At 48.3% G+C, this 11,213-nt stretch overlaps 1 protein-coding gene across 1 annotated transcript in view; it reads left to right on the forward strand.

Annotated features, from left to right (window-relative positions):
• Positions 1–10,486, forward strand: part of MPP1 (membrane palmitoylated protein 1) — a 29,185-nt gene extending 18,699 nt beyond the window's left edge. Inside the window, 6 exon segments of the mRNA XM_042783082.1 lie at positions 1,114–1,220; positions 6,848–6,928; positions 7,362–7,442; positions 8,918–9,120; positions 9,348–9,422; positions 10,310–10,486. Of these exon segments, the coding sequence (XP_042639016.1) occupies positions 1,114–1,220; positions 6,848–6,928; positions 7,362–7,442; positions 8,918–9,120; positions 9,348–9,422; positions 10,310–10,486 (724 nt within the window).
• Positions 10,487–11,213: the final 727 nt, after the last annotated feature.

Consider the following 11,213-nt stretch of genomic DNA (forward strand, 5'->3'; position numbering starts at 1 on the left):
ACTAGTAATTATCGATGCATCTTGATTTCACATTTGCTCAATTTCAGACTGCAGAAGTTGGTAAAAATCTTCAATTTCCTTGTCTTTGGATTTCGTGGTTGTCTGTACATTTGAATAGTAGTAGTATTAACTGGTCTTCCTTGTAGGAGTATGGATATTTTCCTATCACTGACAGCATTGCATTTCAGGATAGAGTTTGATACATTCTTTGTGACAATGAATGTCATACTGTTCTTCTTCAATTTGTCATTCCTGGCATAGTAGACCATATGATTGTCTGATACAACATGGACAATACAAGTCCATTTCAGCTCACTAATGCCTAGGATATCTATCTTCAAGTGTCCCTTTCAATTTTGATAACTTCCAATTTTCCTGCATTCGTACTTCATACATTTCACGTTCCGATTATTGATGGATATTTCAGCTGTTTATTCCCATTTTGAGTCATGTCCCCTCAGCAAAGGAAGATCTTTTTTTTTGCTTTTCACTCCATCCACGTCATTAAGGTTGACTCTACTTTGAGGAGGAAGCTCTTCCCCTGTTGTATTTTGAGTGCCTTGTGACCTGGGGGCTCATCTTCCAACATTATATCAGAAAACTTTCTGCTGTTATTCTTAAGGTTTTCGCAGTCCCATTTTGCTCAGAAGTGGATGGTTCTTTCCTTCTTTCCAGTCTGTCTTAGTCTGGAAGCTTGGCTTAAACCCATCTACCAGGGATGACACTGCTGGTATTTGAAATACTGGTGGCATAGCCTCCAGCCTCACAGCTACATGTGAGCCACCACAGTCTGGCAGACTGACAGACGAGTGGCAGACGTGGTCATGGCTAACGGTGGACCCCTTTTCTGCTTTCATTCTAGTCAGTAGCCGAGAAATTCTCATTTGACTTAATGTTTGCTTCTGGGACATGAGGGTGGAGACTGTGAGAAATTGAGTTTGGTTTCACAAGTGTCTCGTATGGAAGGGAAGAAGGTGATCAGACCTAGATATTTAGTGTCCAAAAGAAAGAGGGTCCCAGAGCTGTGGTCACAGGCCAGAGAGAAGACCTTGAGGATCTAACCTGCCTCTAACACTGAGGAACCTCTGGTAATTGTTGTCTTTGTCCTACTAGGCGAGTGGCGAGTATGGCTCAGTCGGCTCCAAGTGAAGCCCCAAGTTGCAGTCCCTTTGGGAAGAAAAAGAAGTACAAAGACAAGTATCTGGCAAAGCACAGCTCAAGTAAGCATTCCAAGCATCTTCTCTGTCCAGGCTCCTGGCAGCAAGCATGTAGTGTGTTTTCCGGTGTCTTTAACCAGCAGAAAAAGGACAGTACTGCCCATGGGTACAGTATTCCTTGCGATGTATCATCTAGAAAGTAATTTCTACTTCCTGCCATTTTGCAGGACAAGCTGTCTGGCACACCAGTAGTTGAGAATCCGGGAAATTGCTTGCATAGGTGTCAGAAAGCGCTGCTCTGGCATGTCGAGAATCTGCTGAACCTGGACATCCGTGTTTCAGATTTCACAGTGTCTGTGCTTGGTCCTTAATAGAGTGTTTTGGGTCTTTCTCTCAATGTGATTCCTCATTGGATCATTTTGGACTGTCGACACTGCTGTGTTCGTGCATTTTCTCTTTCTTACAGGTTGTCTGTTGGCATGATTGCCTTTTTTCTGTCATTAAATTTGTGTACAACAAGAAACAGCATTTCACACGCTCACTTGTTCAGTTTGTCATAACCCAGCTGCAAGGTTTGGGCATCCCCAGAGAATAGTGTGTTTTCTTGCAAGCTAATTCTGGATTTGTTCTTTTGCCTACCATGGTTGGAAATACAACATACTAAAATTATATGATTTCAGATTACCAAATGAATAATAATCTGTCATTCAGCTGTCACTTCCTAAGTGCCTCCCTCTGTTGGAGCCAGTTGCAGAAGCCTGTAATTGCATAACCGGGAAGTGGACATGGCTGGAGTGTCAGTGGCAGGAGAGGGGAAGTGGGGTGAGAACCCAGGCAAGATCATAGGGAGCCTTGATGCCATTTTTTAGGGTTTGAGATTGTAAAATGCAGTCTCTGGGTAGCAGTTGAGGAGTTTTATGGGTTTTCAGCGGGGGTTTGATGTGCTCTGTGGCAGTGGGGGAAGAACAAGATGTATGATCATCTCAATGTTTGTTTGTGTGTTTGCTTCTTGTTGCTCTTGCTGCTAGACTGGGAGCTGCCTCTGTGGAGGGAACAAGCCGCTTAACTTTTGTAACATGCCGATTATACTGCCCACCACTTAGTCTTATAAACATTAAGTAGAAAAAAGATTATTAAGCACCTAGCACATTGTCTGGGAGCTCTGGTAGCATAGTGCCTAAGGCACTTGACTGCTAACCAGAAGGCTGGTGGTTCAAACCCACCAGCCACTCCTCAGAAGGAAGACTGGGCAATCTACTTCCGTAGTGATACTGCCTCAGAAACCCAAGGAAGGGTCGCTAGGAGTCGGGTCCGACTCGACGGCACATAACAACAACAGCAGCACATTGTCTGATGTACAGTACATAATCAACAAGTGTACATTCTCTCTCCATTCCCACCCTGTCCCACTTTTCTCTAATTTTCCTTCGATTTTTCATTTTAAAAAATACTGAAACCTTCCTGTTATTTTTTGGCCATTGTGTAGGATGATCCCCTTTTTCCGTAACCTAGCACTCACTGTGAAAGGTTATCAAGCTTGAGGCACCGACATCGATGTGAAGTCAGAACGATGAACTACAACGCCCACAAGGACTAAGCCAACACATCAGGGTAATTGGGGGAAACCCATGAGGACAACCAAGAAGAACTGATCGGAAGGGCAGGATGATAAAAGCAAGGCGATGTCACAAATACCAGGAGAGTTGGAATTAGGGTTCACCATGGCTGACCAAGCTCACAAGAGTTCCCTTTGCAAGATTCGACCAAAATAAAAGATAAGAAATAGCATGGGCAGGAATGAGCCAAAATTCAAATGTTGCAAAACAGCTGTGCCAGTTCCAGTTTTCCAAAAAGCAGGCTATGGCTACTGCCCCCTGAGAAAACTGTAAGTGCTGCTCTTTTACTGTAGTGGGGGTTTGCAGTGGGGAGAAGCTAAATGGTATCTCAGGCCATTTCAAGTGCTTCAAGCAGCACAGAGCCCCTCTACCCCACCCCCATGCCTAGAAGCCAAGGTTCCTTCTGAAGGGAAGCTCCTGATCACCCAGTCCACAGCCTGGGGTTGTCAGCTGCCCGCCCTGTTGAGGGTGCAGTCAGTCATGTCTCACACATGCTAGGGAATCAAGCCCAGCTAACGGCCTATCGAGCCTAGTTTGTAAGCATAAGATAACAAAAGTTACCACGCATTAGGGCAAAGCTCCATCGGAAGAACTGATGCCAGGGGAAACAGTTAGTTTGGGAAAATAGAGAATAGCTGTTTTAAAGAGTTCTAACTAGCATATTGCCTTCATGCTAAGTTCCATTTCTTCGTCTCACCTACTTTGGTCATGTTGTCAAGAGGGACGGACCATTCCCTGGAGAAGGATGTCATGGTTGGTAAGGTGGAGGGTCGACAAAGGAGGGGAAGGCCCTCAATGAGATGGATTGACAAGTGGCTGCGACGTTGGGCTCAAGTACAGCAAGGATTGCGGAGCTGGTGCAGGATTGGGCGGTGTTTTGTTCTGCTGTGCGTGGGGTCGCTATGAGTCGGAGGTGACTCGATGGCACCTAACAACAACAACAAGTTCCATTTTCTCTACTTTGTAACATCCCCAAAATCAGAATGTGTCTTCAAATTGATATGTACATGTATTGTGATAGTGTTTTTCACCCTGAAAAATTGCTACAAAATGTTTTAAAATTAATAGTGTCTTAGAGGAAAGAAAGGAGCTCTGGTGGTGCGGCTGTTAACCCAGAGGTGGGTGGTTCAAACCCAGCAGCCGCTCTGTGGGGCAACGATGAGGCAGGCAGTCTGCTTCTGTAAAGATTTATAGCCTATGGGGCAATTCTGGGTCACTCTTGAGTTGGAATCAACTTGATGGCAATAGATTTGGTTTTTGGTTTTTTTTTAGAGTAGAAAAAAGATAGATTAGAGAGGGTATTATATCCATAACACAACAGGGTGCTATGTACATGTGGTAGGTAGTAGCAGTCAGAGATCAAGAAAGGATTCCTAGCATTTAGAATTCAGTTGCTAAAATAAAAATCAGTGGGTAGCCTATGGAAATCAAACTGCTTATTTATTTTTGTCATATACTATCTGTCATGGATTGAATTGTATCCCCTAAAAATATGTGTCAACTTGACTAGGCAGGATTCTCAGTGGTTTGGCAGTTACGTAATGATGTAATGACCCCCATAATGGGATCTGATGTGATCAGGCCAGTCAGAGTAAGGGGATTAGTGTGGGATCCACCCTCTTCCTCAGGTCACAGCCCTAATCTGATGTAAGGGGAGCTTCCCTGAGGTGAGGTGCATGGCCTGCAGCACCCTTTATCTGCCCTTTATCTTACGAGAGACAAAGGGAGAGAAGTGAGCAGAGAAAAAGGGACCTATTAGCTGTGGCATAGTGGCTAAGACACTTGCCTGCTAACCAGACAGCTGGCGGTTCAAACCCACCAGCCACTCCTCGGAAGGAAGGTTGGGCAATCCTACTTCCGTAGTCATACTGCCTCGGAAACCCAAGAAGGGGTCGCTATGAGTCGGGTTTGACTCGACGGCACATAACAACAATTAGCTGTGGTGGTGTATTGCTTCCCAAAGGGGATACAATGGCATTAGTGGACATTAGGGAGCTCTGGTGGCGTAGTGCCTAAGGCACTTGACTGCTAACCAGACGGCTGGCTGTTCAAACCCACCAGCCACTCCTCAGAAGGAAGGTTGGGCAATCTACTTCTGTAATGATACCACCTTGGAAACCCAAGGAGGGGTCGCTATGAGTCAGATCCGAGTCGATGGCAGGGAGTCATACCAAGACAGAAGAGTCGGGAGTAGAGTGCATTTGTGCTGAGAACCTCCTAAACCAGGGGAAGTTTGATATTAAGACTTACGTATGTGTAGATCACTAAGGAATGCCAAGCCCACAGATCTTGGAAGGACACAAGAACCTTCTCCTAGACAGAGAGAGAAAACCTTTCCCTAGACCTGGCACCTTGAATTTGGATTTCTAGCCTCCTGAACCGTCTGAGAACACATTTCTGTTTGTTAAAGCCATCCGCTTGTGGTATCTCAGTTACAGCAGCACTAGGGAACTGAGGCAGAAGTTAGTGCCGGGAGTGAGGAGCCGCTCAAACAGATACCTGGAATGCGGAAGCAGTTTTGGAACTGGGAAGTGGGTTGAGCCTGGAAGAGTTTTAAGGTTTGGTTTAATAGGAAAAGCCTAGATTCCCTTGAAGAGTGTTGGTGGAATTGTGGACTTCAAAGGCAGTTCTGGTCAGGGCTCAGAAAGAAGTGAGTGGAGCTGTAACACTGGAGGGTGGACGCAGCAGAACCAGGAGATGGGCACAGAGTGAGAGAGCGGGGCATCTTTGGGCAGGAAGCTTACTGGCAGAACGGGGTGCCTGTGGGCACTTATCTATCTATAGACCTACATAGCTTTGCACCACTTTCCTGAGCAAGGCAGACGCTGGGCCAGCCCCAGAGCCTTGAGGGGCCAAGGAGCCAAGGAACCAGGCAGCAGAAACTGAAGACACAAGGAGCATGGAAAGCAGAATGGGGCCACGACCTCTGGGGTCTCCAAAGATTGAGGCCCCAGCTTCGTAGGTTTCAAAGAGTAAGATCTTCATCAACTTGGTTCCAGAGTGTGGGGCTGCCATTCATGACTGCCAGGGAGTGGGGCCGCATCTGCTGGCCAAAGCTGAGTCCTTTTGCCATGGCAAGGGGCAGAAGAACAGGACCCAAGATGGACTAGGAGAATGGAGCTACCCAAAGCTGAAAGAGCAGGCTTGTCATTCCAGTGGGCCTGGGCCGCATTCTTGATGTCTAGGGCCGAGTGGCCTGTAACTGCAATCCGGAGAGCCTGGCCAACACCCCAAAAGTGGCGGGCAGGGCCACTGCCTAGATGGTCTCAGTGAATGGGGGATTATTTGAAACCTTGAGAGCTAATGTAAACTGTTGTGCTGGGTTTGGGACTTGCTTGGTACTCGTTAGCCTTTTTTCCCTCCAGTTTCTCCCATTTGTAATGGCAACATCTGCCTTGTGCTTGTGTCTCTGTCATACTTCAGAAGAAGGTGACTTGTCTTCTGGATTCACAGATGAAGAGGAACTGTGCCCCAGGATGGAACTTGCACTTGGAGTTGACTTAAGATTTTTGCCATTGTATGATTGGGTGAAAGCATTTTGCTTGTTGCCAGGACATGGATATGTGGGGGCCCCAGAGCCAACAGTGAGAGAAAACCTTCCCCTAGTGCTGGAGCTCTGAATTTGAGCTTCTATCATCTTATACTTTGAGAGAAGAAATTTTGTTTGTGAAAGCCATCGCTTACGGTATTTGTCACTGCAACTCTAGACACCGAAGACCACCTCTTGGTTGAAAATTCTAGGTGATGACTACTGTACGTTGTCGTGTTTCTTATACACCGTTGATCAACCCTAGTCTCTGAGCATCTTCCGCTGTCAGCCCTGGCTGGCTTGATAGTTACACCTTCCGTGTGGTGAAACAGTGTGCACAACATAATTTGCTCATGTTCCCAGAGAGTTGTATTTGAGGGTTTAATGCACCTGAGTTCTGGTTGTTTGATTTTTCTACTGTTTCTGAAGGTCAGCAGTGGGTTATACTTGGAAAGGGGCTTGGAAGGGACCTGGGCATGTCTCATAGAGACAGAAAGGGGGCCTCCAGCAAGGAGTGAACGGGGCTTGGTTCTCTTTGTCTCTAGTTTTTGACCAGTTGGACGTTGTTTCCTATGAAGAAGTTGTTCGACTCCCTGCTTTCAAGAGGAAGACCCTGGTTCTGATAGGTACCGTCTCATTGCCCCCATGCTGCTTTGCTAATTCAAGAGAACATTTTTGTCCTTGTTTTCCTGGCTGCTTGGAAATTAAAAAAAAAAAAAAAAAAAAACGGCAGTGAGGAAGAAAAGAAGTGAGGTCTCTTGGATCCCACTAGAGTATAAAGACTCTTCGGGGTCTGTTGATTTCAGAGAGCTCAGAAAACTGATACACTTAACAAAATGTGTAGAAAACTCCTCATTAACTGGCTCCTCTGTCGAAATGAGTTATATTCTGAGTCCTGACTTAGCCCCAAGAAGCTCTTTTAACAGTTGTGAAAAAAGCAGCAAAGCTCTGAATCTGTATGGCAGCCCCATTCCTGCTCCCGTGCCCTTCTCTTTTCCGAGGCAGATGGCAGTCTTCATCAGAACCCTCTCAGCCTGGTTGCTCTCTCTCCCTTCACAGGAGCCGCTGGGGTGGGTCGCAGCCACATTAAGAATGCCCTGCTCAGCCAGAATCCAGAGAAGTTCATGTACCCTGCCCCACGTAAGTAGCTCCTGCCGTGCTGGACGAGGTGCCTGCTCCGCGTGCACTTGATCGTGTGCACTGCCCCACTCAGTCCGACATACTGTAGCGGTCGATTTTTTGATACCTTACTTTAAATGTTTGATTCTAAAACAACAAAAGCTAGAAAGATAAGCAGGTAGTCATTTTTACCTGTACTCGCTCCAAGTAACAAAACAGTGCTTCCTCATCCTCTTCCATGCTATTTCCCCGTAGAAGCTATGTTGTTGTTGTTATGTGCCGTGGAGTCGGACCCGAGCCATAGCGACCCCTCCTTGGGTTTCCGAGGCAGTATCACTACGGAAGTAGATTGCCCCATCTTCCTTCCGAGGAATGGCCGGTGGGTTTGAACCACCAGCCTTCTGGTTAGCAGTCAAGTGCCTTAGGCACTATGCTACCAGAGCTCCTTAGAAGCTATAGGAAACATATTTTTATCCTGTTTAGAAACTTAAGTCATATATTATTCACATTTTGTGCATATTGGTTTTCATTTCACTTTATGTTGGAAACATTGCTCCCATTCCCGTACTGACTGTTTGACCTGCTGTTGAGGACGACTTCGCAGGGCATGGACCGGAGGCCCTGGGGTCACTCGGTTCTCATCCTGCCCTTTGGGATTTAGGCTGCCTCTGACTTTCATGAAACGTCTCAGCCAAAGCTACACTTAGGACAGGCTGTTGCGCCTTTGCAGTCCTAGATGCAGAACAAAAGAGGCCCCGTGAGCAGGTGGGCAACAGGTTATGGCTCCCTTCCCAGGAGTGAATTCTTGTCACACACTTATATATACTCCCAGAAAGATTTTGCTCATCTCTGTAGAAAACGGCTTTCTAAAGCCTGGTTAAGATTCCTGATTTTTGATTCTTTTATTTTCCATTGTGCTCTTTGACTCATGGCTCCCTGAGAGGAGTGTCTGGCATGGGACGAGCAGAAGGCAGCTGCCCTTGGGCTGAGGGGTCAGTGGAGGAGTAGGAAGCACCAATACAGGGCCCTCGTTCAGGAAGCTTGAGTGAGAAGGGAGCACGAGAGCATGGCGAGGCCTAAGGAGGGTGGTGGTTTAACGGGGAAGGAGATTCGAGGGTGCTTAGCGATTGAGGGGAAGGGAGCCCATTGAGAGAAACGAGTTGATGCAGAAGCCAAAGGAGATGTTCAGTGGCGATGAAAAGGTCTAGAAGGAAGGAGAGGTTGGGAGTACATTGTTTCTCTCTAGCTACAATGGCTGGGGCTTATTTTACATAAAGGGCGACTTTCTAAGGAATAGAAAATGCTGTGCCTTTTAAGAATAGTTGAAGATGGATTTCCTGGGCTGTATCACCTCCAGTCGTTAGGCTTTCAGCATCCTGTGGGCTAAACCCTCTCATCAACTCTCTTCATCAGAGGCAGCTCGGTTGTCAGTACAACCATGGTGCAAGCCGGTGAGGACCCAGGTGAGTCAGGGCATTTTGGGTTCTCATACGCAGATACCACACGGCCACCCAGGAAGAGTGAGGAGGACGGGAAGGATTACCACTTCATCTCCACTGAGGAGATGACAAAGAGCATCTCTGCCAATGAGTTCCTGCAGTTTGGCAGCTACCAGGGCAACATGTTTGGGACCAAGTTTGAAACAGTGCACCGGATTCACCAGCAGGGCAAAATCGCCATCCTTGACATCGAGCCCCAGGTTAGTAGGCAGAAGAGGTGGGGTGGGGTGGGGTTGGGAGGGAGGCTGGAAGGCAAAGCCTGTGGGAATCTTCGGGGAGCTCAGGGTTGCTTAACGTACTTTTAGGGGATCAGCCTGGAGTAACAACAGTAGGAGTAGAAATTCTGGACAGTAGTAGGGATTGATGAAGTCGGGCTGCTGGTTCGAAGGGCTGATAGCTCAGTCTTTGTCCGCCTTCCTGTTTCCAGACCCTGAAGATTGTTCGCACAGCAGAGCTCTCACCTTTCATTGTGTTCATAGCACCAACCGACCGGGACACTCAGGTGGGCAGGAGGCAGTGTTGCGGTTGGGGCTCAGCTCTCGCTTGTGGCCATGTTTCCCATGAGCCTCCTTGCTACTGCTGTCCTCCTTCCTCTAAGGCCAAACAGCCTCTAAGGCCAAACAGCCAAAGGTGGACAGTCATTGTTCTGGGGGTGCTTGGTGTCCAGTGGCAGAGATGGCCAAGGCGTCAAATCCTGACGCTTTGGTGTGATGAGCACTTGGGTGGAAGGAGCAGAGGGAGCTGGGGGAGCACAGAGGGGAGGGAGGGAGGGAGGGAGGGAGAGGGGCCCAGGTCTGCGGTAGAAGGTCATGAACAACATAGGAAAGGAACGCCCCCCACTACCCAGCTCCTAGCGGCCCCACCCCAACCCTACCCAAGGAATCCCTGTTCAGTTTGTAATGTATCCTCCAAATAGGTTTTTTTTTCGAGCCACATGCAGATTATGCAGCCCGTCAGCGTGCACAGCACTTCCTCAGTCTTTTTGCTTTTCAAACAGCTGTGTGTGTCAGAATGTGTTCATCGGGGCTGTTTTCAAACCTCCTATCATAAACAGTATTTCAGCTGCAATCCGGAGGACACACTGCCCCAAGTAGGATTACTGGGTCCCAGTGAGAATGCACTCCTCATTTTGCCAAGTAAAACAAATGACCCAGTGGCAGGAGCAGCCTCTGATGGACAGCCAGCAACCTTCAGACAAGGCCACGGCTTCAGTTCTCGCCCAGAAAGCATTTAGCTCTGCCCCTGCTAATTTGGCATTTCCCTTTGTCCCAGACCTCACCTTCAGAAGGCGTGGGGTGCCGCACCACGAAGTGCAGCCCCTTTGCAGCCGCCTGGCTCCCCAGGAAGCCCTATTTCATCACACTCCTGTCCCTCTTCCATTCTCTGCAGACGGAAGCCCTGCAGCAACTGCAGAAGGACTCCGAGGCCATCCGCAGCCAGTACGCGCACTACTTTGACCTCTCGCTGGTCAATAACGGCGTCGACGAAATCCTGAAGAAATTACAAGCAGCCTTCGAGCAGGCGTGCAGCTCTCCCCAGTGGGTGCCTGTCTCCTGGGTGTACTAAGCTTGCAGTTAGCAAACCAGTGTGCCCTCTCCTACGTGTGGAGCATCCGGTCTCTTTGCTCTAAGACAAACGGCCACTCCACCTTGCTTTCCTGTCAGCTTCCAGCTCTCTGCAGTCCCCCTAGTTAGGCCAGTAGGATTCATTCTAGCTCAGGCCCCAGAAGGGCTGGTGGATTGGATTTCCTTGACGCAGCCCCATTGGTCTGGATTTCAAAGCCTGCACTCCTTCCCCTTCCGTTACGCTGGGAACAGCAACTTCCGAGACGAAGGAACCCTGTGCCACAGGATGCCTACTCTAGGGAAACCCTCAAAGCAATAAAAACTTGCTGTTAAAATGCCAAAGACCCTGTCACTTCTTGGGCTTCCACCGGCACACGAGGTATCTCTCCCAGGTTAAGAATTTCCCAGTTGGAACGGAAGCCCAGAATCTAGAGCATTGTAGCGCCTGTGGTGTGTGCTGGGACACGCCTGTTTCATTACAGTGCATGTGTGCGCACGCTAGTTTCTGCTTCACGGGGGACTACGCTGGTGACACTTGCACGGACACTCGGTCTGGTAGCGTTTCACTCGGAAGGAACAGAGCCGGGTCAGGAGCCTCAGATGTTTGGGCTGGTGTTTTGGGAGCCCAGGGCTGAGAAGTGACTTGCCGTGCACGCCAGTCTGTATCATGCACCTCTACCTGGGGAGGCCTGACAGCCCTTTCTCACGATTGACAGAAACCCTGCCTT

Source organism: Orycteropus afer, unplaced genomic scaffold (assembly GCF_000298275.1).
Source record: "Orycteropus afer afer isolate SDZICR_OR568_19922 unplaced genomic scaffold, OryAfe1.0 scaffold00647, whole genome shotgun sequence".
Taxonomy (NCBI): domain Eukaryota; kingdom Metazoa; phylum Chordata; class Mammalia; order Tubulidentata; family Orycteropodidae; genus Orycteropus; species Orycteropus afer.